This window comes from Podospora pseudopauciseta, chromosome 1 (genome assembly GCF_035222475.1).
Source record: "Podospora pseudopauciseta strain CBS 411.78 chromosome 1, whole genome shotgun sequence".
Classification (NCBI taxonomy): Eukaryota; Fungi; Ascomycota; class Sordariomycetes; order Sordariales; family Podosporaceae; genus Podospora; species Podospora pseudopauciseta.
This window is the reverse complement of record NC_085892.1, coordinates 4,973,168-4,996,646: the sequence shown is the minus strand read 5'-3', so window position 1 is coordinate 4,996,646 and position 23,479 is coordinate 4,973,168. Positions and strand designations below refer to the sequence as shown.

Sequence of the window (23,479 nt, the reverse complement as noted above, 5' to 3'; positions counted from 1 at the left end):
CGTACATATATGTATTTGAGTATAGAGAGCCCCCCCGAGTCCACACCTCGAAAAGGCATGTAACAATGGCAGTGAAACCAATGATGAAGTGTCCAGCCAATCAAGATAGTCCTTTTCCTTCCAGTCTTTGAAGCCCCGCATCGATTGTGAACCCCACGTCCGGTGCCCTGGAGGGGGCAGTTGGCCCGCAGGGAAGAACACCACCAACAAGATGGAAAGAGGACGCTCAGGAGGTGTCAAAAGATGCCTGCATCTGAATTATACAACGATTCTGTTCCCTAGATATCAGAAAAACAGTTTCACTCGAGTTTTGAATTGGTTGGTTAATTGCAAGTACAAGTCAAAGAGCGAGTGAGGCAGGTGGGACTGGGACCAGTAAGAGACGCACAGCGGGTCTTTTGCTAGGCCGTCAAGGTTCTCACAAAGTGCAAAATAATATTGTCGACGTGCTCGCCTTTCTGATCCACAACCTGCCGACCCATCAATTCTCAAGCGCAGAGCCGCCATTTGCCCAAAGCTTCTTCAAGCAACCGCCCGCCTTTCATCCCGCCATCACTGTCGTCGTCGTTGTAGATGCCCTCTCCGGCGCACACTCAGTAGTCGTCCCTAGGTGTCCACAACCCACCGTTCGCTGCCCGCTGCCGACTCGTCGCTTATTGGGCCGTTGCCCTGAACCCACCCTCTTCTTCGCCCTGGCCCTCGCCCTCACCCACCCACCCCCCACCCCCCGTCTCTCGTCCCCAATTCTTGGGCGCTCAGAAGCGCGCCGGATCATGGACGGCTCCTTCGGGCAACCTCAACGCTTTCCCGGATACGGCGATGGCTTCCACCGGCACTCGCAGAGCAGCGGCGACCAACAACTGAGCAATCTCGATTTCTCTGCCATGGCCCAGAGCCAGCTTTCACACCAGACCATGGCGCATATGGGCACCGATCCATCGCGGATGAACACGGGCAGCGTGGCCTACGAGTCGCACGACGATCTCTGCGTAGACGCCTGCATGGGCGTCGGCCTCTACAATGGCTTCCAACAGTTCAACCATCGCGGGGCTCCAGCTTCTCTGGCGCCGCAGACGCGATGGCAAAACAACCAATATCAAATGGACCTCAGCACCATGCCCCTCCAGCAGCACCAGTTCCATACCGATCTTGGCCTGTCGAACCCGTACCAGCAGTGTTTTGACCACCACATGTCTTCCACCATGGCCTCGCACTGCGAGGAGGAGGATTGCCACTCAATGAGCGCCAGCGGGTGCTGTGACAGCGAGTGTACCATGACGGGCAAGTGCACCGGGGAAGAATGTGAAACCGAAGAGGACGCTTGTACAGACCAGAACTGCCCCTCGCGGCCTGTTGTTCATGTACCGGAGGAGGTTCGTGATGGGGCTGCTGCCCTCATCTCGATCAACCACGCGCCTGGTCTGTCCTCGCCGCAGCACAGTTTTGATTTCCAACAACAATGTAGGCTTTCATAGTTCCCCCTTTAAGCGTTATTCTTGGGCTCATGTTTGGTGAACAGCAATAAATAACCTAGGCTGCGGTTTGGCCCAGCCCTCTCAAAACAACTTTTTACTATCGCCTCCCTGGAACGCGGTGGGCAGCGTTGCAAACCACTTGCTAATTGCTCACGACGATTCAAACTTGCAGCCTTGCACCACACCATGTCCACTGGGGGATCCTTCCATCTATACCCAATGTCACATGCCCGTCTTCAACAATACCGATGCTTTCAACCAGTTCAACCTCCAGCAGATGAACCAGTTGAACCAAATAAACCAAAGGAATCAGCTCAACCAGATGTTACAAGAGTGTGGAGCCCAGTACCACGACCCGGAAGCTTATGCGGCCCATTTCTTCTCTCATCACAAAGTCCAATTCGCGAACATGCCGCCGCCACCAAGTACAAGGCCTGGACAAATGAGGGGCTTTCAGAACCGTAACATCATTTCATCGAGGGAAACAATGTCACCCCCAGAACCAGCCCTGGACACCTCTGACACCACAGCCTCACTCGGGACTCCCTCACCATTAACCCCTACGTCGACTAATGTTGCAATGACCGACGTCAAGCACAGTCGAAGCCTCTCCATAGTCACGTCAACAGACGACGACGACAATGTCAAGATGGAAACAGAAGAACACCGCTGTCTCTGGCGGGAAGAAGGAGCTTCTGAAATCTGCGGGTTTGTTTTCGACGACGCCGAGGCGTTGTTCAGACACGCATCCAACTGCCACATCAAACATGCGCAAAAGCGTCCAGGGGATCAGGGGTTCAGATGTGGGTGGGATGACTGCCCGCGGAGTGCTCCGGGTGCGAGTGGTTTTCCGCAGAGGAGTAAAATCGAAAGACATATGCAGACACATATAGGGCGTAAGAAACCCCCTCCCTCTCTCCTTCCCATCCCTGTTGAATTGCTAACAAACCCCATAGACAAACCACACATCTGCCCCGTCTGCCAAAAGGGCTTCTCGGCAAAACAAGCCCTGACTCAACACCTGTTTATTCACAGCAACGAAAAGCCTCTTTCTTGCAACCTATGCAGCAAAACGTTTCGTTACCCTTCTGCTCTCAGTCTGTCCCCTTCCCCCCTTTTTCTTTCCCTTCCCCATCATCACTGACTTATCTGTCTCTTAGCAATGCACCAAAGAGTCCACAGCGGCGCTAAGCCCCTCACCTGCCCTGTTTGTGGTAAAGGGTTCAGCGAGTCGAGCAACCTGTCGAAACACAAGCGGACGCACGAGGTGAAAGGGAGGTTTAACTGCTTGGTGGAGGGGTGTGACAGGAACTTCCACAGGCAGGACCAGCTGAGGAGGCATATGAAGACGCATAATCTAGGGAGGGGGGACAGTGGGGGGGAGGAGAGGGGGGATATGAGGTCTAGTGAGGCTCCTGAGATGGAGGGGAGTCAGGGGGAGGAGACGTGAGGGGTTGACTACCGGTTTTTTTTTTTTTTGTTTTTTTTCTTTTTTTTTTCTTTTTTTTTTTTGGAGGGAGGGAGGGTAGGCATGCCGACAGCATGGTAGCTGAGATCACATGGTCGAGTTCGAGATGTTTGAGTTAAGAAGGAGATGCGCGCCGGGTATGGGTATATAGATACTGCAGTGCGTGGGAGGCCCTTAGGTTGACAGGCAAAGTGGTTGGAATCTTTGTAGTATGGATCAGTCATGTTCAGATCAGATCTGGGAGGTAGAAAAGGGTCAGAGGGGAATGCTGTGTGATGGACAGACAGGCCTAGATGGTGTTGGCAGTGAGGGATTTGGCGCACTTTGGTGGCGGGTACTGATTTGTTTTATGAAGGAAGGGAATGCAAGAAGGAGCAGAGGAGGAGGGACATGAACCATTGATACCCCAAAAGGAAAACGGTTCACTGGGTTATTTTCTACTTGCAAAGCTGGGAAGAATGCTATGCTTTTATTGTCTTCATGTCTTTATTTGTCATTTTAATACTGTTATGGTTATCAAAATATGAGCGATTTGAATACTTATACTCGCTTGGTACACAACCACTTTGAGTGACGATTCTTGTGTTGATTCATTCAATTCAACCTCGGTCTTTGGCCACAGGTTGCTTTGTCTGTCGACTAGGTATTTAAAGGACAGATCGAAGCCATGTTCTACCTTCCTCAACCCCACCACCTCTTGCAATCGACAGTCACTCCTCCCTGTCAGCCCAGCTCTCGATCACACCCTCCAGCGTTGGCTCATAGTGCTTGATCGTGACCTGACCGGTCTTCTCATCCAGGTAAGTGTTGGCCTGGACAAAGACCTTCCTCGGCTGCTTGTTCTTAAGAACCACATTCCGGACCTTGGTGCCCCAGTATTCAAGACCAACGTTGCTTATCTCAGCAAAGAACTTGGAACCGGTCTCGACATCAGCGGTGGACTTGTAAATGTGGAGCTTCTGAAGGAAGTCACCAACGGCTGCAGGAAAACACGAGTTATTTTTTGTTCTTTGAACCAGATACCCAAAAAAACACTGAAACTCAACGTACCCTTTCTACCACTGGTCAAAATCTTGGAGCGATCAAGGCGAATGGTGAGGTCAGAGAGATCCTCATTCTTGTACTCCAGCTTGCAGAAATCATCCTCAGCCTCGAGGAAAGACTGTTTCATGCCGGTTAGCACAACAATTCCAGCGCCTTATACAGCGCAAAAGCATACCTTGAGAATGGCAAAACGAGCCTGGCAGTGAGGCTGCCCCCACTTTTGAGACTTGGGGTCCCAGAACTCTATGGATGTCAAACCAGCACGAGCCATGCTGAGGTACGAGGCATACAGAACATCCCCAGCCTCGCCGTCAATGTCCGTGGAGCCGTCGCCGAAGCCGAAGATCTTGAGGGCGGAGAATTCACAGCTGTATCCATGTCAGAGGCTATACCGCACATAATCTAGACGAGAAAACAAACCTGAGATGCATAGCCACAAGCTCAGCACGGCACTCCTCATAAGCACCAGCAAGACCACCAAAGACGGAACCCCAGGTCTGGCCCGGCTTATACCATGTGGTGATAGGCTTGCCGGTGACTGGGCTCACAGGTGGGTTCTTGACATCGAAGTTGTAAACGCCGGGGGCGGTCTCCTGCAGAAGCTTGCCGCAACCGTGTCCAGTCAATTCGTGCAGACCGACCTGGACCTCGAAAGAAGCATCTCTGTACTTTTTATACACCTCAATATCACTCTCCGCAATGAAGGGGATCTTCTCATCTGGGGCCTTGGCGCTGAGTACATTGCCGAGAGACACATTCTTGAAGCCCTCAAGTTGTCGGATGTCGTCGTAATTGGGTATGTTGATACCGGCCGGGATGCCGGACCCGCAAAACGTCAACACCTCAAGCGACGTGAAGTCTGGGGACAAGAACTTGTCCTTCTCAAAATCCTTGCCCCATGGCAGGAGAGGGATAAGTGATGGGGCGGATCTGACGAGCTCGCCAAAGGCCCGAGTTCTGTCCTGGTTAACAACGGCAGCAAAGCCCTCCCACTCGCCACGAATACCGGCAGGGTCCCGGTAGGTCTCGATGAAGCCAATGTTGGACTCGACCATCGGCCCTTGATCCTTCACCCAATATCTCTGAGAGTCCTTGAACGCCAAAAGAGAGCCCTCTTCAAAGGACTTGGCATACGCAGTGTGCATTTTGACCTGGGTCTCGTTCTCGGCATTCTCAGCCGCCTTCTTGATGTTCTTGGTGATCTCAGCCATCTCCTTGGAGTAGTCACCATAGACCAGCTTGATGGTCTTGCCCTCAAGAGGCCCCTCGCTGATCACAAACTCGGCCTCCTTCCCGGCATCGCCACCATCGGCAGGAAGGCTGGTGATAGCGGATGCAATGAGCAGCTCAAAGACACCATCCTCAGTCTTGCGGAGTCTGGTATTCTCTGGGAGCAATCCCTTGACCTGCATCCACTTGGCCACAGCATCAATCTCATCCTTGATGATGCTAGGAGAGTCCGGGTAGTACGTGGTCAAGTGACCCTCGTCCGTGAAACCGAGGTGAAGCAGGCCAGGCTTGTCGGCTGAGAAGATGGCGCCATCCGTAGCCTTCAAGTGCTTCTCCGCCTCGGGCGCGGCAGAGGCAAGAGCAGTGAAGACGGACTCATCACACCTTGGAATGAACTTGGAGTCGCCAAAGCTCTTGTAGTTGCCACTGTTGCCGAGGAACTGAGCAGCATATTGGAGGAAAGCTGAAAGACCGGCCTCGTCAACACCAACTTTCTTGGCATGACCCTTCCAATCACCACCGGCGGCCCTGTGAAGAGCAATGATAAAATCATAGATGGACTCGGACTCGGGTGAGACCTGCCTCAGGACTATGCGGTTACCCGCAAGGGATGCTCTGTCCCAGGTGTTAGCAATTGTGTTGCTTTGTTTACAAATACATATGAATTATAAGGTGTGATCACGCGGGAATGGCAGAGGTGCGTATAAGCCCAACCTCAGGGATGGATGGACTCATGTGACCAGTAATGAGTTATAAGTAGGCTCCCTTACCGGCTGATAAAGTGGGCATAACGTTTTGCCTTATCATCCAAGACGTTGAAGTGCTTCTCGATTTCGAGCCTGACGACAGCAGGCGGGGCATCGGCGTAGTATTGGGTAAGCTCCTGGGAGTTCATGTTGAATAGACGGCGCGGCTGCAGCGGTAATAGAGATCTGGTGGATTTGAGGTCTGTTGATGGATGACCGAGTGATGGCCGGGCAGTTGGTGCCGAAGAAGTGAGCCTCAACAAACCTCTTGACGGGAGAGGGGCTCGAAAGGAAAGACGCATCGAAAAGGCGGCAACAATAACGCCCAAAACTCCGAGCTCCAATAGTTGACAACCTTCTACTACCAAACTGCCCGAATCGGCCGGTACCTGCAACTATGGAGCTGTTGCAGCCGCGACTGGCCGAGACCTTACCTGAGCGCCACTTGCTATTCAGCCACATTGCGGGGGTCTTGACTCTTGGCATCTGGAGCTCTCAGCCTTGCAAGCCACCACATGGAGGGGAAGGTAGAGATTCGAGACGGGAGCTTTTCTCCCGGAAGGGAAGGAGGGGTCATTCAGATGGAAACTTTGCCTGTGGATTCAAAATGAGCTCGAGGCAAGGAACATTGGGCCTCATGTACTGATGCCCCTCAATTAATACCCAATGCCCTTTCAAGAAATAATAATTGAACAAAATCAACATCTCTAGCGTGTTGCACCCATTTCGGCGTTGACCCCCGGTTAGCAAATCAATCAATGAGGGGCAGGGCAACATCAAGCGGTCAACGTGGGGCAGCTTCTTAGGTCTACCACCATCGGCTCGTGCCACCGCATAACGGATCCATGATTGAGCCAGCAGCCGATGATGGTGATGAACAAACAAGAAAGAATTCATCAGTCCGACGCGCCGGAAGACGATACGAACTGACGGTGGCGGTACTTTCCTGGACTTGCAAGGTACCTCAGCTTCTACATGGACAGCAAGAGCATCACCATCCACACACACCGTGATAAGACCCTTGATGGACCAATCGAGGCTGGCATGGGCGGTGCGATGTCGGCGATTGAACGACGGCAAGCGTAGTGACCCAAGTGTGAATCTCCAAGGCGTGTACAGAACCGAAATGGTATCCGTGCATACGGGTTGACTCCCCGACGCCGTCGATTTAGATAGAGTGTAAGAGTGGGCTACCGGATGATGATTCTTGTTGACAGCTTCCTATCAATGATACCACCTATCACGGAACAGGGGCAGCTCTTTACATCTGTGCCTGTCATGGAAACCCGACATCGCAGGATACAATCAGAGGTCCCGAGATTGCGCCAGAGCCGTCTTGATACCAAGATGATTGCGATGATGACGGTGGTGTGGACAAGCAGGCCCACAAACCCAGTCACAGCCCACGACACAGCTTCCAACCAAGACTAATGCATTTAGGCAATTCAATCCCAGGTGACGCTGGCATGGACAGTTATAGCACAAATTCCTCTGCCTGCCTCCCATTGGCCGCCTGCATTGATCAGGTTTGTGAGACGTCATCTCCTGGATGTCCAACTGCTGCTTAGACTCTGGGCCCTGAAGCTGGGTCCCTCCAGCACGCTCTGCACGGAATAATCGGTACTGTATGTAGGTCAACAAAACTGCATAATGCTTGTTCTGACAGTAAATAGGACTGTTGACTGCTCGTAAAGCTGTACTCATCAGCTTTCAACGTGTGATTCAGAGAGAGCATGGGCCAGCAATGTAGGATGACCTTTTGGTGGAGGGTAGTTTCCCAACACAAAACCAACAAATCGGTAGTCAGTCCGTCAGGTTTGCTCAGGGACTCATCTTGTGACCTTTCCCTCCATAGCAGCCGTAGTTTCACGAGCCCCGTTTCCCTAGAGTCTCGGGTTGGCAGCAAGGTGGGTGTTACCTTTCTTCCGGAAGCTCAAATAATGCTGGGAAAGCACCAAGACAGGGCTAGATACCAGCGGGAAGCTCGTTTTTCGTGAAATTTGTATGTTTGGTGTCATGATGTGTCTGCATGGCGCTATGCCGAAAAGACAGAAGAAACCAGCATGATCTGCCTCGTCAGTGTTGGTGGAAAAAAGACACATCCCTCGGCATGCCGGGCCTCGGAGTCTTCGAAGGCAGGCCGCAAATGCTTGTCGGCAGGTGGGTGTTCTGGGCAGCGTTGCGTCTGCAGAAACGATACACCGTAACGGAGAAGAGCATGGCGAACACACGCAACTCTGCGACCTTGGCAGCCACGATCTGTCTGCTTTGTGCTCACCAACTTGTGGTACTTTGCAAGTTCGACTCCTCAGGCTGCCTGTTGTTGACGACCAACCTCGCTCCAGCCATGGGCTTTGTTGTTGAGATTGCCTGTCAAACGTTCCACTTATTTGAGAGAGGAAATGGTTACACCGAGTTAGAAAATGGTCAGCTTGCAGGATATGTGCGTCTAAGTGCGCTTGGGGCTTCGCCTGCAGTGCTATACGATGGTTGGGTCAGCAGCCGCTCAACTAAGTAGGGATTGTATGAGTTGATCAACAAGGGGATGAGCGGTGAAGAATGGAACATCTGTGATAATCTGGGGCCGTCGAGGTACCTGAGGCTACCGGGCGGGAGTCCCGTTCTTGGGGGTGTCAGTGCCGTGACGGTAGCGGCGAACGAAGCTATTCCCACATCACATCCCGTCGACCAAGACTGACCGCACCCCGCAGGGAACATGTATGTGCTGGCCATGTACTGCACACTCGGTGTCAGTCAGGCCCCCGCCGTCCCCCTTCTGCGTTTCCGGAAACCCACTCGGGAAGCAAGACTGTGCATGCTGCTGCAGGATGAATTCTATGGAGGTGGGGAGTCTGAGAAAGGCTCAGGCTATGCGGGGTGTGTGCAGCATTCACTCGTTTCACTCCGCATGGGTAAAAGTAGCATGCTTCACGCCAGTGATGCAACGACGTCTTGAAGATGATTTTCTACCGGTCTTTCGAGGACAGCGAAGCTTCATGGCGAAGTCGGAGAAACCCACGATCAGGTAAGGAACATTCGACCCAAGAATCTAAGCGTCAGTAGCCCCTCTCGAGGAGCCCGGAAGCTGAGCCGAGCGGGGTGCCTCAACAACAGGCAGCTCCACCACGTCCAATTTATCGGAGTCTGGGGAGTGGGTATCGAAACAATCGGTGAGGGGGCAGACAGACCGGGGCGTGCAAAACAAGGCACGTCACGAGGCCAACGAGGGGGTTCTACCGCTGTGTGGCGCCCGGGGTTGCGTTGGGTTCCGTCCAAGAGGTGAAGGGGCAGGCAAAGCACAGTTCGGAGACGGACGTTTCTTTTACTCACGAATGGCTCTTTGCCGCATACATGGCCCTGCTGTCGTGGTAAGCGATGGAACTCTGCATAGTATTCAACCAGGAAAATGAAAGAAATACCTCTGCCGTATTTAGCTGGTGATTGGCCCATAGAGATGAGAATGATGTAAGCTAGGGAGGTGTGGTCCTGGTTCAGGTACAGTTCCATGGCTTGCTTTGCGGTGCCTTGCGTGCGAGCCATTTTAGCAGCATCGTAGCTTTCAGTCCAGACACCGTCCAGACCTTTTGGGAACCGCACACGAGATGGGGAGCTTTGGTCGCAAGCGGCTGGGCGGTGTTTGGGGTCAATCACGGATCGGTTGTGACACTCCCAGACGACCGGCCCGCAGAGACAGGGCTTTGAACCAGCCAGCAGCCATAACGGAAGGCCAACTCTTTCTCTTGTGTTAGTCCTTGTAGAAGGGGTATCGATGATGTGTTTTGCCGTGCCATGTTTTGTTCTGTGGGATCTGGATCTGCTGGACAGGAGAATGGAAGCAGAAATGGCATCTCATCCCAAGATCATCCCCAGGGGCTCCCATCCAGTAGTTGGGCAGCTCCACACACCCCTCCCCTGCCATCGGCGGCGTCTCTCGGCGAACCTCAACCCCATTCTGTGGCGGGGCCGGGACAGACCCCCACGCTTCTACTGGAGCTGCTATTAGTTGAGCAGAAATGTCTTTTTGTGCCTCACCTCACCATCAACGAAAACGTACCGAAAGATCAAAATGGTGCCCCGCCAATTACGCGAGAGAGTGAGTGTATTATACAATGTGGGAGAGCAGTCTTGTCCAGATGCAGGCTGTCCTGGGACGAAGATTATGTCTTGAGAGCACTGTTTTCAGCAGTTTGGTTTGCGTTCCGGTCCTATGTCTTTGCTCCATGTCAATGTTAATTGTCATCGACTAGCCGTTCCCAATTACAAGTTAGCCAGCTAGCACGACGGTCCGCATCAGGCTGGGAGGTGTGTGGGCTAGTGAAAATTCTTGAGCGGAGATTTTTATGGGTTGCGCCGGTGCTCTGCAGACCCCGAGATGGCAATGGTACCGGCAGATGCCAGTGGGTATTCACCCTCATTTCCGCTCTCCCACTGCCACACCTCAACCCCACGGCCATCAGGTACCTACCTAGCGCCCACTGCTGGGAATCCAGGTTGTGGATGGAATGCCCGTACCTGAAGTGTCTTACGGAAGATGGGTTCTCTCGTGAATTGCTTCCCGTCCTGCATCACGCACCTCAAGCACCTCATGCCTGGCTACTCACCGCTCTCAAGGTTATTCAATTAATGGGCCAATTTCGATCGAGCACTGGGCTGCATCGTTGCCATCCTCTTTCCCAGCCCGGGCAGGCTGTACCTTTTGTGGGCTCGCTCCTTCCTTACACCGAGGCTGTAAGATGTTCCGAGCTTCAGGACACCACGAGAAGGTACAACCCGCAAGGTACCTTACCTCAATAAACTTTCCTGTGACTCTTAGCCACTCATTCCACGTCTCGAACCTTCGCGTGTCTTTCTCCCGTCCAAAGTGTCAAAACCAGAGTTTTTACAACGGTTCTCTTTTTGTTTCATGATTGGCGATGCGATGCTGCTCCCAGCGAGCTTCCCTTTCGGGCGTCATTGTCGAGGTGGAAGAAAGTTGCTTCCCCCTTGTCGAGTCAGCCACCTTCTCTTCCTCGACACTTCTCCCCACACGGCTTCCCAACCCATCCCACGCTTTTCTCCAGGAAAAGCTTCCCACGCTTTTCTCCAGGAAAAGCTTCCCCCGACTTTCCAGACAAGGTACATGGGAATCACGCGTGGATACTTGAAGCGTACCTTGGGCTACGAGTTCACCGCACACGCCCTCCCTGTCTGCGGTGGATTCGACCTGTCATGGTCCTGGGACACCTTTGGCTGTCGAGTGCTCCTGGACCAATGGGGTCTAGTATCTTGTGAGATTCTGGCCCGCCAAGTCCCACTGCGAGTACCTGGGTACGGCGCATGGGCGCAGTACCAGCAGGTCACCCACCCGTTCTCGAGGTTCCATGTTGCCCCCTCGAGGCTAGGATCCATGGGGTTCCCGCGCGTTCCCAGCAGATCGCTCAGTGGGTTCCGCTGAAGCCCCCCAAGCTTGGAAGTACCAGTGGTACCTTTTTTTTTTTTTGGCTCTGGGGTCCCAGCCTGGCCGCCTGGCCCTGCTGAAGAGGAAACTTTTAGGTCATCACTTCCAGGTATGACCTGCTACAAGATTCAGCTATATAAATGGCCGGCCGGCCGCCATCGGCTGACTCCCTTTTTGCCTGCTATCCCAACCACACCTTGTTGTGTTTGAATGTCCCTTTCCCCAAGCTCCTCTTCGTGATCGTTTCCTCTCTCAATGGGCCGTAGTATTCTGCAGTCTGTTGTGATTTCTTTGTCGTCGTCATCCAATTGTCACGTTAGGTAGCGCGTGCCCACTTCCGGTCATTCATCACCACCACCGCCCACTTACAAACGTCATCGCCGGTTTTAACTCTCGCCGTCAAGCCGGACCCACGCTTTCTTCAAAGACGGAGGATACCACCACCATCTTCGAGACCACCACCAGTACCAGAACCCAACATGCTTTCGTACGACTCAGCCATCTCCTTGAAGGGACAAACCCCGGGGTCACCAGCTATTTCCAACGGCCACCAAAACATCCCCCCATCACCAAGCACCATGAGACTCCCAACATCATCTTTGTCGAATGGTGTGCGTACCAACGGCAATGTCTCTTCGTCACTATCCAAAAATGAGCAGCGCCACATCTGGCTCGTTACTGGCCCCGCCGGCTGTGGAAAGAGCACTGTTGCCAAGTACCTGGCCACTGTTCTTCATATGCCATATATCGAGGGTGATGAGGTATGTTCTTTGTCCCAAGTCCCAAGTCCCATGACCCATAGCATCGGGCTAATCATGATTACTAGTTCCACCCACAAGCCAACATCGACAAGATGAGCGCTGGCATTCCCTTGACGGATGCTGATCGGTGGGACTGGTTGACGGCTCTCCGGGAGGCTTCCCTCAAGGAGCTGGAACGTGGAAACAGAGGCGTGGTGTTGACTTGCTCTGCTTTGAAGCGCAAGTACCGCGATGTCATCCGTGTCGCCCCCTATTTCTCGCCCAACCTCCATCTCCACTTCATCTATCTGGATGCGTCCGAGGAGCTCCTCTTGCAAAGGGTGATGGCTCGCAAGAACCATTACATGGGAGCCAACATGGTCCACAGCCAATTCGAAGTCTTGGAAAGGCCAACCACGGATGAGGTCGATGTTATTAGCATTGACGTCAGTCGCCCAGCCGAAGCTGTCATGGCTGAGGCTCTAGACCGAGTCCTGGACACGATGGAGACCGTCGCGGCAGAAGCCCAGAGAAAGTGACGTGCATGCCGAAATGATGGGTGGGACAAGCAAAGCCGTAGCTGCATGGCGCTAAGAGTCACCGCCCGGGGGGTGGATGGGAAAGGGTTGGGTTTTGTCAGTCAGCCCCACCGTCACATTGGGAAAGGAGTTTTGTCTTGAACGACAATCGTCTTTCTCTGACACATGAATTGTGGTGGCGAAACAGATTGCTTTTTTTTGTCGATTTTTATCTTGCGGCGCAATCGTTCTTGGGAAGCCGGAGCAACAGAAGGGGGTACTTGGGAAGATGGACCAGCACTGACTTGTTTGGATCAATCCATTACTTTGCATTTGACGAAGCATGGCTGAGTCCATGTCTTTAGTCGTGGGCGTTTAAAAAATCTCTGGGAATTTAACATACATAGTATAGGTAATTTGGTTGATGGGTGGAAGGATGGCGACGGGGTTTGGTAAGGTATTGGACCTACCTGAGGTTACTCTTTTAGCAAGCGAACATGAATTTGATGTTCTTTGGTGCTACCCAGCATACACAAGATGATTGAGGAAACAAATGAGAAACTGTGTTCTTTCTTATGAGTGATTGGTCTGGTATCCCCGCCCTTCTCTCCGTCGATCTCCGAATGATGCCAGGCCCCGCCCTGTCGGGTTCCTCTGCAGCATCTGCTCGCCTATCTAGCATGGAGTTGACAACGCAAACCAAGTCGACGCAGGAACAGGAACGCCTTTACCAAGTTGCTGGGAAGGAGGGGGTGAGTTGAGACAAAGTAAACATTCCCCCTGAGCTCTAGCCATGCCTAGGCAACGGTTGCTATGTCCGCAGCCCCCTACTTCCGTTGTATTCAATAGCAGTATGTTGGGCCGAGGGAGGATATCACTTGATACTACTGCCGTTGCTGACCTCACTTACAATATTGCCGCAACCACTCGACATGCATTCCCGAGATGACCGAACGACATCCCCAGACAAGGCAGCAACACCAACTTGCTGTCCCGTTCTTCAACCTGCACATCAAGGTACACCTGCCGAATGTTTCCCGGCGTGACAATCCCGCATTTGTTGTGTGCTGTGTATGGCGTACCGCCCGGCAGACACAACCTCACTCAGTGTATGGTAATCTCCATACAAAGACGCTCCGAAGTAAAGATTACGAGTCACATCTCACAACACGCACCTACTCAATAACTATTACTTTCCGGTCTTACTCTACCAGCTTGGCGCGCACCCAACAACGCCCAAATAATGCAAACCAAGCACTTGGCAAAATCCCAGAAACGGGTCGCTGGATGAGGCTGGTCACGAGAAATGGCCGATTCACCCGCAGACCATCACCGACCGCCTCGCTTTTTTCGACGAGATCCTTCTGCCCAGAAGAAAACGGCTTGGCGGTCGAAGGGATGGTCAACAAGAATGAAAAACAATATCAAGTTATGCATAGAGGAGGGTGGGGGGGGGGGTGGCCAACCAAACCAAATGCCGTTCCACGGAGTTATATCGGTCTCGTGGCGAACAACCAGGAAAAAAAGCCTTCGTTTTGGGGTAAAGCACGCAATACGACGAATGAAAGGGGGAAACCAGAAGCCTTATTAAGGTGTTTGTTTTTGGAAAGCGATACAAGGTCGTATAGCATCTGTACTTGGAGGTACCCGCAGGTTCTTCTTACTGCGCTGAAACGGAGTTTGTTCATCGTTACTATACAGATTATGGCTTTGCCCCCAATCCCGCGATGACCACCACAAGACTAGAACCTCTGGTCTACGCAACTGCCCGCAGCTTGGCCTAGCTGTGCCAATGCGGTGCTCAGCTGCGAAACGGCACGAAACATATCGGCCTGGTGCAGTCGACCTACTGACAACCAAATAGGTAGATAGGTAGGCCAATGCCTTCTTCACCAACCAGATCAACCAAGCAATATCTGATCATGCCGCATAATTCCAAGCACCCTTCTGTCAAAACTTCTATAGCACACCTACTCTGGCAGCATGAGCCCAAAGCACAGAAGCCCGCTTTTCCAATATGTCTCCCAGATTGGAACCCAGTCTCAACTCGGCCCGTTCTATCAAATGCATGGATCGTTGGATAGAACAACCGATAGAAGAACTTGCTCAACTACCACTACTACCATCATCATCATCAAAGGGGTATCGATAGCGATAGCTAGGTGCTCAACTTCCTCTCTGTATATGCCGTCCCGTCGTGGGGTTATCACACCGGTATGGCAACACACACACACACACACACCCTCCCCCCTTCTCATACACCCAAAGACCAATAGGTAAACCCGGATAGCCCATGCACACACCTACCTAGGTACATTCTTCATCTAATGCCCGTTCATGCATCCCTCCAGGTTTGAAAAGTCAGTGAGAGAGAGAGACAATGGAAGCGAACAAACCAAGTCACGATCCGACACACTACATAAGACAGGTAAGGTAAGTAGGCTGACGGTCATGTATTTAATGCAATAAAACCGATATCCTACCTACCCCCGCCTCGCCGTGTAATCGCGGGATCGGGAGACGGGATCACTTTTCTTTTTTTCTTCTTTTCTTCGGCTGTTCCCTCAGGCATCCCACCAACGTTGCTCTCCATACTCACAAGATAAAAATATATGTACTTTTTGTATGTATTTTCGAAACCTCTTATCTAAAAATGCCTTGTAACACTCTAGTCGTCTCCCCCCCCTCCACTCAACCTCTCCACCACCCAAAAAGAGTCACCGACTTTGACGAAGCACGGCAATTGCTTGCCTTGCCTTTCCTTGACTGTCCCAATCAAACTCGGTAGTCAATAAAACCTGCCCAAAATCCCCCTGTGCGGGTAAGACGGCCGGCTCAACCGGGACGCAACTCCAACAAAGACATACCGAGTTATGACATAACCAACCACCTCCCCCCCCTCCCCCAAATAACTTCCAACTTTTCTTGAAACTTCTAGTACTGTACCATCCCTCTTCGCTTGCTGCCCAAAAACAACCCCCCAACTTATGTAACTCTACCTCAAATGCATAACCATCACATCCGGCCCCTCCACAATCCCCCTCACCACCTCGGCCGCCCTCGCCATCGTCGCCCCGTCCACAACCCTATGATCCGCGCTCCAGCTAAAGTTGCAAATCTCCTTCTTGACCACCCGGTCATTCTCCCCAAAAGCAGGCACGGTCCTCATCCTCCCAATCCCCAGAATTGCCACCTCCTTCTCCACCACCACCGGACTGAGGTACGTGCCCCCAATGTTCCCGATGTTGCTCACCGTGATCGTTCCCCCGGACATATCCCCCACGCTCAGCTTCCCCTCCGTAGCCAGACTTTGAAGTCTTGTGAGTTCCGCTGCGATCTGGAGGATGTTGAGTGATCCGACGTTTTTGATGACGGGGACGAGTAGCCCGTGGGGGGTGTCCATTGCAATCCCGATGTTGTGCTGACTCCGGAGCACGAGGGAGGGTTTGGATGTGGCAGGGTCGATGTCGACGCGGGAGTTGAGGATGGGGTATTTGTATAGGGCCATGGAGACTGCCTTGATGATGAAGGGGAGGTAGGATAGTTTTGCTACCGGGTGGGTGGCTGAGTCTAGAGACAGGGGTTGTTTGGCGAGGACTTTGTTGAGGCGGGAGCGGAGCTCGACCAGAGAGGTGAAGTCGACCTCGTCGGCGTAGAGGAAGTGGGGGATGGAGAGGGAGCGGGTCATGGTTTTGAACATCATTTCTTGGGTTCGGGTGAGGAGCATGGGAGTTTCTTGTTGTTGTTGACTGGTGGGTGTGGTGGAGGGGGAGGGAGTAAAGGGGCTTGGGGTGGGAGCTGGGGGTGCGTTCTTTTGCTCGACGAACTTGTAGACGTCTTCTTTTAGGATGCGGCCTTCTTTGCCCGTGCTTTGGACTTGGAGAAGGTCGACGTTGAGTTCTTTGGCGAGGTATCTGACTGCTGGAGTTGCCAGAATCACCTTCTCGCCTGGTTGAGGCTTAGGTGAGGTATGCTCGTAGACCCCATTGCTCCACGGTGCAGGCTTATGCTCTGATGGTGGTGCTGGTGGAGGTTGCTTTGGTAACTGAGCCGCCACCTGGTTCTCGATCTTTGTAGTTGGCTCTGTTGGGGTCACAGGCTCAACAGGAGCGAGAGCCTGCAAGTCTGCCTCTTTGGCATCACCTTGAATGTCGATATCGACAAACGGCTTGCCCACCTTGGCCATCTCGCCCGCTTCATAGTGCAACTTCTTAACCACACCGGCGAAGCGGCTGGTGATTTCTACCGAAGCCTTATCACTTTGAACCTCACATAGTGGAGAGAACTCCTCGACGCGCGCCCCGGGTTCGACGAACCATTGGATGATTTCGCACTCGACAATGCCTGTAATTGTGCCACCACCAGTTAGTTGAGATGAACTTCGTTCTCGAGAGTCAAAGTGACAGAAACACGCACCCTCTCCAATATCAGCGAGCAACACAGGCTTCACAGCGTAGAGATTCCTGCTTGCATGGAAGAGCCTTGCGGGAGGCGCAAACGGTGGGGATAGCGGAGTCCAGAGGGTTGGTCCTCGCGCGCGGTGTTGTTGACTTAGAGACGATAGTCGCCGGCTGGAGAGCCGCCAATGCTGGCGCACCACGCGGGAGCTCTGGTTCAAAAACATCTCAAACGGGAAATGACAGAAGATGCAACCGCTCAAAGACAGCAGTGACTTCTCAGATTCAAAAGTTCAGTCGAATTGACCTGTCCCTCCTTCCTGCACCAAAGGGATAACGACAACCCGCATAGCGGTCTCAGCTATGGCTTGCGCCGGCTTATACACTGTAGATATGACGTTGGACCGAGGGGTTCACTGAGCCCCCGCGAATAACCGAGCGCTTGGCACCCTAACCGCCCCCAAAACCCCAGATTTCAAGGGCCGCTCACTGGGGCTCGAGCGCTGATCTGAGTTGACAGCGGCAGTGGAAGTGGGGGCCGGCGCCGAGAATTGTCGCGTGGAAATTTCTTGGGAACGGGGCATCTGAGCTTCAAACCTCTCCCACGGATTGGATATCTCAGACACACATGACCACCACCGCTGCCATGTTAGCCGCTAGGACAGGACTTCGAACAGGCGCAAGGGTATCAACCTGCCTTGTTTGTCAATGGCGCACCTTTAGCACCACTGGCTACCAGCGGCTTCCCACAGACCACACACCCGGCGCCGCCGCTCCGGACGGGAAACCGAAACCGAGACAGACCTTCGCCCCGGCCCCGGTAGCCGCCACGGAGCCGGCTCCGGACAGCCCCTTAGCCCACGCCCCTCGGTCCTACGGCAAGAAAGTAAAAGACTTCACACCTACCCCTCTGTCAAGACCAATTGGCATGAACACGCCCCCCGCCGCGGGACAAAACACCGGCATCGACCACCGAACCTTCAAACAGCGCCGTGATGACTTCGTAGACTACGAAAGACATCTCGCCAAGCGGGAGTACCTGTTTGTCCCCCCCCCCCTATTCACTTCCCTCTTCCCTGTCCCCCCTTTCCACTAACCCCCTACTTTTCCTCTCTGTAGCAAAAACAAAGTCTCTCGTCCCTACTTCCGCGACTGGGTCAACCTCTCCTTCCACAAAGGCAAAACCTTCCTCGCGCCCCCCCGCCTCTTCAAAGCCGACCTCTCCCTCTACTTCCCCAACCTCTTCGGCCGCACCCTGGCCTCCCGCCAAAAAGCAGACACCACCCCCCTCCTCGCCGGCCACGCCTCCGTTGTCACCGTCTTCAGCGGCATGTGGGCCGAGAACCAGATCAAGACCTTTGTCTCCCCCGAGCAAAACCCTGCCCTGCACCAGGTCCTCAAAGAGAGCGGCGGCAGGGCGCAGCTGGTGCAGATCAACGTCGAGGAGGACTGGATGAAGATGATGTTGATCAAGCTGTTTTCCTGGTCGTTGAGGAACAAGGTGGGCAAGGAGAATTGGCACAGGTATTTCCTTGTGAGGAAGGGGATCACGGATGAGATCAGGGAGAGCGTGGGGCTGTTGAACAGCAAGGTTGGGTATACTTATCTGATGGATCATCGGTGCAGGATACGATGGGCGGGGAGTGGTAGTGCGGAGGGGGATGAGAGGGAGGGGTTGGTGAAGGGGGTGAGGAGGTTGCTGGAGGAGATCAAGGCTGAGGGTGTGACTGGGGGTGTAGCTGAGGGGCATGTTCTGAAGCCTCTGGCGGCTGGCAAGCCTACTACTGGAGACAAGAAATAGGCGTGTAAGATACCCGGGGATTGAGAGGGAGTGTATAGAGTTGGACATGGTGGGATATTGAAAGTGAACATGATAGACGATATAATGTACATCAACGACAGAAAGTTATGCTCACGGCTCCCCAACGAAAAATAGACATCTCTCTTCCATTTGTGGCATGAGGATTATTAAATACACCCTTGCTGTACCGCACTGATAATGCACATACGATAAGTTCGCCGTCCGCTTTAACAGCTACCCAAGATAAAACACCCATGCTCCCTTTGTCGAAGTGAAATGCCCATATATCCCGCGCCATGCCCTCTTTCCATCTTGTCGCCCAAACTATCCGGACAAATTATACAGTCTCCACCCCTCACTTCCATGGTATTTTGAAACCACCTCCCATCTTCCTCTTCCCAACCCCCCCTTTAAACAAATTCACATCATGAACCAAAACACCAAAAAGCAAAAAGCGATAAACCCCCCCATGATAATCCCATCCCTCTTCTTCTTGGTCGAAATCCTCCCAATCAACGTATTAATCCCCGGCACCTGGCTCGCCGCATGCGTGATCCGCCGATTAATACTCGCCAGCGTCTCCCTCTGCGCCAAAAAGCTGTCCTGCACTGCGTACGCCTGGCTGAGCACACCATCCGCCACACCAATCGAGTTGTCTATCCTCCCTCGCTCGTCAAGCATGTAGTCTGCTTCCGCCGCGGCAGGGTTCGCGGCACGATAGGCAGAAATATCTTCCCGGACTGAACCCAGCAGGTTTGCGCGATCGCGGGCTCGTTGGAGGGTTGACCGGAGGCGGGAGAGGTCACGGCGGTGGTCGGCGAACTTGTCGCGGAGAAGGGAGAGGTTGTTTTGTTTTAGGGAGGAGGATGATAGTGTTGGTTCTGAGTCGAGGAGGCGGGTGAGTTGGAAGATGACGTTGTCGCGCTTGACGAGAAAGGTCAGTGGTGGTGGTCTCATCACTCAGGGGTAAAATGGCGAGGGTATACACACCTTCTCAAGCAGCTCCTGGAGTTTCGCCTCGGTACTCCTCTCTTCTTCTGTCGGCTTTGGTGGGATGTTGGATTGTGACGAAAATTGGGAGTATGTGTGGAGGTATGTTTCTGTCTGCAAACAGAAAAGGCAGGTTATTAACCATCACCACTCGTCATCCGCTGCTGTCGCATGCCGCCTCTCTTACCTGTGTTTCCAGCGCCCTGGCTTGTTGCCGTAATTGGGTCCAGCCCTGGCCTGCTGTTGTCGCCATGGTTTCTCGATACAGTCGACACAGACAGATAGAACCGGTGACAGGTTGTTGAAATATTGGTCACGGGGTCGAAAGTGGTTTGCGCAAGTTCAACAGCTCTGCTAGAACCTCTTTGGAAGGCCAGGTCGAGGTATGCGTAGTGTAGGTACCTTAATGGGGCGTGGCTTCGGTTGCATTTCAAGTGCTGGTCGGCTGATGTCACTCCTCAACCCTAACCCGGATCCTCCTAGATTCAACATCGAGTCATCAAGGTGCACTTATACAGTCAAAGGTCCTCCGCAAACAACGACTGCCAATCTTGATATTGCCGAGAAACAAGTGAATAAGGAGGTTGTTCACAAAAACGCAGACCGTGGAGAGAAACATTAATGTGATAGGTAGAGGAACGGATTGTCTGAGAGCACTCTGCCAAATGCACAACTAACATACAACACGCAGATAACTTTCATGTGACGCCACAAATGCTAGTCTTCTGCCTCGTGGGGTATTTGTTTTGTTTGTCTGTCGTTCGTCATCGGGTTGGCTGGGCTGGTATCTGCCATTCCCAGTGCAAATATCACTAGTTTCCATGTACAGATCACCGTGGACATCCCGTGTGTTCTAAAACCCAGTTGTTGTTCAGGGCTCCGATCCTTTTTGCAAAGCCCAGTGGTTTTGTGTTCTTGATGACTGTAAACCCTTCATTACAGACGCCGTATGGACCGAGAACTGCCAAACGTCCAAATGCAATTGGTTAAGCCATCCCGAAACCCGCGCCGTCAAGACCTCCCATCAAAACCCACTTGGCTCCCTCTACCACTTCATCTCATGGGGCTTGTCGCCCTTGCGAAGGCTGAAAGAGGAGGCGAGGTAGCTGGCAAGAAGGTCAACCTTCTTGATGTTGGCGATCAAGGCCTTGTCGATGGCCTTCTGGTCAGCCGCCCGACTGCTGGTAACCTCCTTCTTCTGTAGTTTCACGTATGTCAGCTCCAACACTCTCACACACGTCCGGTATCTCGGAAATTCGTACCTGGGGCTTCTCTCCCTGCTTGAAGAAAGCCTCCTCGCCAGCCTTCTGCTGAGCCTTGTCGGCGGTGAAGTACTTGGGCTTGGCAACCTCCTCAATCTTGGCCTCATCGAGACCGGTAAGGTCAACCTTGTATGATGTGGCGATGACATATCTGGAGTTGACGCGGCGAAGGGGAACACCGTTGATCTTGAAGGGGCCGGTAACGAGCAGAACACCCTGGTCGAGGGTCTTGAGCAGGACGACGCGCTTGCCACGGAAGCGACCAGCGAGGAGGATCAGGACGGTACCGGGGACGAGAGTCTGGCGGGGAGTCCAGGGGCGGATGGTCTTGCGGACCTGATTATAGAAGCCATGTTAGAATCACGATGCCATATCCAAAACATTTGTTTCTCCCAAGACAGCCGTTCCCAGTGTTTTCCCAGTGCTGTGCCTCGTTTCCGTGCGATATATGACCCATTTCGACGTAGATGCGCCACTTGACGATATCCCGATCTTGTCTGTCTCCATTTTCGCGGTGTCGTAAATTTCGTTCGGGCCATGAAGGTAGATTTGCCGTGCCTCCCCCCGCCAACATGTCGAATTGGCTTCCCACCCGCCACAATCGCAATCGAAAACAGTCTCCGGGCCGATCCATCGCTCGCAACATGAATGCATCGAGATATCAACGTACCTGACGCGGCTTGGCCTCATCCTCAGCAGGGTACCATTTCTGGGCCTTCTCAGCCGGCGCAGGCACCGACCGAGTGGACTTGCCAAAGGTCTTCGTCGTGGGAGCCGACATTTTGGACTTTGGCTGTGTGGTGAGGTTAGTAGGTTTTCGTGGTCGGTCGTCAACTTGACTGCTGCTGGAGATTTTGAAATGGGCGATTGGCAACCTGATTGTGCGCAAGTTCGAAAAGCACCAAACCCCAAGCTAGCCGCTTTCGGATTTTCGGGTGGGTCTGCGCCTCAGGCAGAACAGTGCGCACAGACCAGCTGCCGGCGTAGGGTTTTCCGCCCTGTTTGGCGATTTTGGCATCCACACCCACTCAAGATTTTGCTGGACTGAGTGTTTGGTACCTACGAAAGCCTTTGCTCCCTGGATACTAAGACTCGCTGCAGTCAACGGAACCGTCGCCCATCGCCCTTTCGACTCGACGACAAAATCCCACACGATGGTAAGAGAGATACGGTCCCTTGCTGTCGTTATGCTGACCTATCAATCTTTCCGATTGATGAGCCCTCCTTGACTTGTTCGATTGGGAACAGGTCGCATCGTCACCACGAAAAAAAGCTGAGCGACCGGTTTGGCTAACATCACCGTGCGACAGTCTTCCGGCAAGGTCAAGGCTGGCCAATTATGGTCTAAGAACAAGGACGAGCTCACCAAGCAGCTCGGTGAGCTCAAGACGGAGTTGGGCCAGCTTCGCATCCAGAAGATCGTTTCTTCCGGCACCAAGCTTACCAAGATGTACGTTACCGACGACTTCCGAGCCACCACGAACCCCCGAAACGAAATACCGAGAGAGTTGGAAAGGACGAATGAGGACAAGATGGGCTGACATGTGTGATGGATGAATAGCCACGATCTCCGCAAGTCGATTGCCCGCGTTCTGACCATCATTAATGCCAAGCAACGCGCTCAGCTCCGCCTCTTCTACAAGAACAAGAAGTACCTCCCCCTCGACCTCCGCGCCAAGCAGACTCGTGCCATCCGCCGCCGTCTTTCTCCCGAGGACGCCTCCAGAACTCTTGAGAAGACCAAGAAGCGCCAGACTCACTTCCCCCAGCGGAAGTTCGCCGTCAAGGTATGAAGGAACCGTGGGATATGTCAGTAATCTATGAGGAGCTGAGTGCTGACAGGGTTTGCAGGCTTAAATTGGCGTTTCGAGGATAATGGGACGGTTGTACTAGGGCACCAGCGGCGCGGTTAAAAAAAGGTCTTTCACTCAGCACACTGCATCATCCCAGGGTTATCTGCTTTTAGGGTTTTGGGGTGTTTACGAGGTCAATGATTTTTCGATGCGGCTAGGTAGCTTTACTGCTACCGAATCAAAGCTCTGCACTAAACACCCACATTGGAGGTCTCTCGGAGGTGATTCCACATGGAATGCTAGTTGCGCCTGTCGATGCTTGCGCATCTATGGCGGCGTCTTGGTAGGGACCGATTGATTCGGCCGGGGCTAAGGAAACTGTCCAGGGAAGCCCATAGACGTTGCCAGATATATGATACCCGCTGTCTGGACGCCCACCACTGTTTGTCTTATCGTGCTCTTGTGCCCTTGTCCGTTGTGAGCGTGACATGCCTCTAATTCGGTTTCCTACGTCGACCTGGGGTCAGGCAACGGCCATAACGGGCTGTTCAAGTGCATACTAGCCCATGCCGACGTTG

At 53.1% G+C, this 23,479-nt stretch overlaps 9 protein-coding genes across 9 annotated transcripts; 5 read left to right on the top strand and 4 right to left on the bottom strand.

The window, feature by feature from the left end:
- Positions 1-208: 208 nt before the first annotated feature.
- On the top strand, positions 209-2,925 carry SUR1 (zinc-finger protein; the record flags this gene model as incomplete). The annotated part of the gene is made up of 4 exons (XM_062907918.1): positions 209-1,461; positions 1,520-2,371; positions 2,432-2,572; positions 2,636-2,925. Exons 1-4 carry the CDS (start codon positions 774-776, stop codon positions 2,923-2,925), a joined length of 1,971 nt encoding a protein of 656 aa, XP_062770961.1. The 5' UTR covers positions 209-773.
- A 512-nt stretch (positions 2,926-3,437) lies between these two features.
- Positions 3,438-6,628, bottom strand: QC763_113370 (uncharacterized protein). The gene is made up of 5 exons (XM_062907919.1): positions 5,988-6,628; positions 4,408-5,832; positions 4,163-4,355; positions 3,994-4,105; positions 3,438-3,922 (listed from the first exon to the last, which is right to left on the bottom strand). Exons 1-5 carry the CDS (start codon positions 6,263-6,265, stop codon positions 3,654-3,656), a joined length of 2,277 nt encoding a protein of 758 aa, XP_062770960.1. The 5' UTR covers positions 6,266-6,628; the 3' UTR covers positions 3,438-3,653.
- A 4,594-nt stretch (positions 6,629-11,222) lies between these two features.
- Positions 11,223-13,136, top strand: QC763_113380 (uncharacterized protein). Its single transcript, XM_062907920.1, has 2 exons — positions 11,223-12,161; positions 12,227-13,136. Exons 1-2 carry the CDS (start codon positions 11,880-11,882, stop codon positions 12,677-12,679), a joined length of 735 nt encoding a protein of 244 aa, XP_062770959.1. The 5' UTR covers positions 11,223-11,879; the 3' UTR covers positions 12,680-13,136.
- A 2,105-nt stretch (positions 13,137-15,241) lies between these two features.
- QC763_0016060 (uncharacterized protein) lies at positions 15,242-16,160 on the top strand (the record flags this gene model as incomplete). Its single annotated transcript, XM_062905313.1, has 3 exons — positions 15,242-15,281; positions 15,331-15,878; positions 16,098-16,160. Exons 2-3 carry the CDS (start codon positions 15,663-15,665, stop codon positions 16,158-16,160), a joined length of 279 nt encoding a protein of 92 aa, XP_062770958.1. The 5' UTR covers positions 15,242-15,281; positions 15,331-15,662.
- Positions 15,626-17,843, bottom strand: QC763_0016050 (uncharacterized protein). Its single transcript, XM_062905312.1, has 2 exons — positions 17,075-17,843; positions 15,626-17,002 (listed from the first exon to the last, which is right to left on the bottom strand). Exons 1-2 carry the CDS (start codon positions 17,280-17,282, stop codon positions 15,654-15,656), a joined length of 1,557 nt encoding a protein of 518 aa, XP_062770957.1. The 5' UTR covers positions 17,283-17,843; the 3' UTR covers positions 15,626-15,653.
- On the top strand, positions 17,684-18,993 carry ATP10 (Mitochondrial ATPase complex subunit atp10; the record flags this gene model as incomplete). The annotated part of the gene is made up of 2 exons (XM_062907921.1): positions 17,684-18,096; positions 18,175-18,993. 2 exons carry the CDS (start codon positions 17,684-17,686, stop codon positions 18,854-18,856), a joined length of 1,095 nt encoding a protein of 364 aa, XP_062770956.1. The 3' UTR covers positions 18,857-18,993.
- A 269-nt stretch (positions 18,994-19,262) lies between these two features.
- GOS1 (protein transport protein gos1) lies at positions 19,263-20,099 on the bottom strand (the record flags this gene model as incomplete). Its single annotated transcript, XM_062907922.1, has 3 exons — positions 19,263-19,780; positions 19,847-19,960; positions 20,034-20,099. The coding sequence occupies 3 exons, from the start codon at positions 20,097-20,099 to the stop codon at positions 19,277-19,279; spliced, it is 684 nt and encodes a 227-aa protein (XP_062770955.1). The 3' UTR covers positions 19,263-19,276.
- Positions 20,100-20,891: 792 nt separating this feature from the next.
- RPL6 (60S ribosomal protein L6) lies at positions 20,892-22,144 on the bottom strand (the record flags this gene model as incomplete). Its single annotated transcript, XM_062907923.1, has 3 exons — positions 21,779-22,144; positions 21,109-21,444; positions 20,892-21,044 (listed from the first exon to the last, which is right to left on the bottom strand). The coding sequence occupies exons 1-3, from the start codon at positions 21,887-21,889 to the stop codon at positions 20,892-20,894; spliced, it is 600 nt and encodes a 199-aa protein (XP_062770954.1). The 5' UTR covers positions 21,890-22,144.
- On the top strand, positions 21,683-23,324 carry rpl35 (60S ribosomal protein L35, L29). Its single transcript, XM_062907924.1, has 5 exons — positions 21,683-22,265; positions 22,419-22,558; positions 22,670-22,895; positions 22,960-23,204; positions 23,303-23,324. The coding sequence occupies exons 1-4, from the start codon at positions 22,263-22,265 to the stop codon at positions 22,963-22,965; spliced, it is 375 nt and encodes a 124-aa protein (XP_062770953.1). The 5' UTR covers positions 21,683-22,262; the 3' UTR covers positions 22,966-23,204; positions 23,303-23,324.
- The last annotated feature ends 155 nt before the right edge of the window (positions 23,325-23,479 follow it).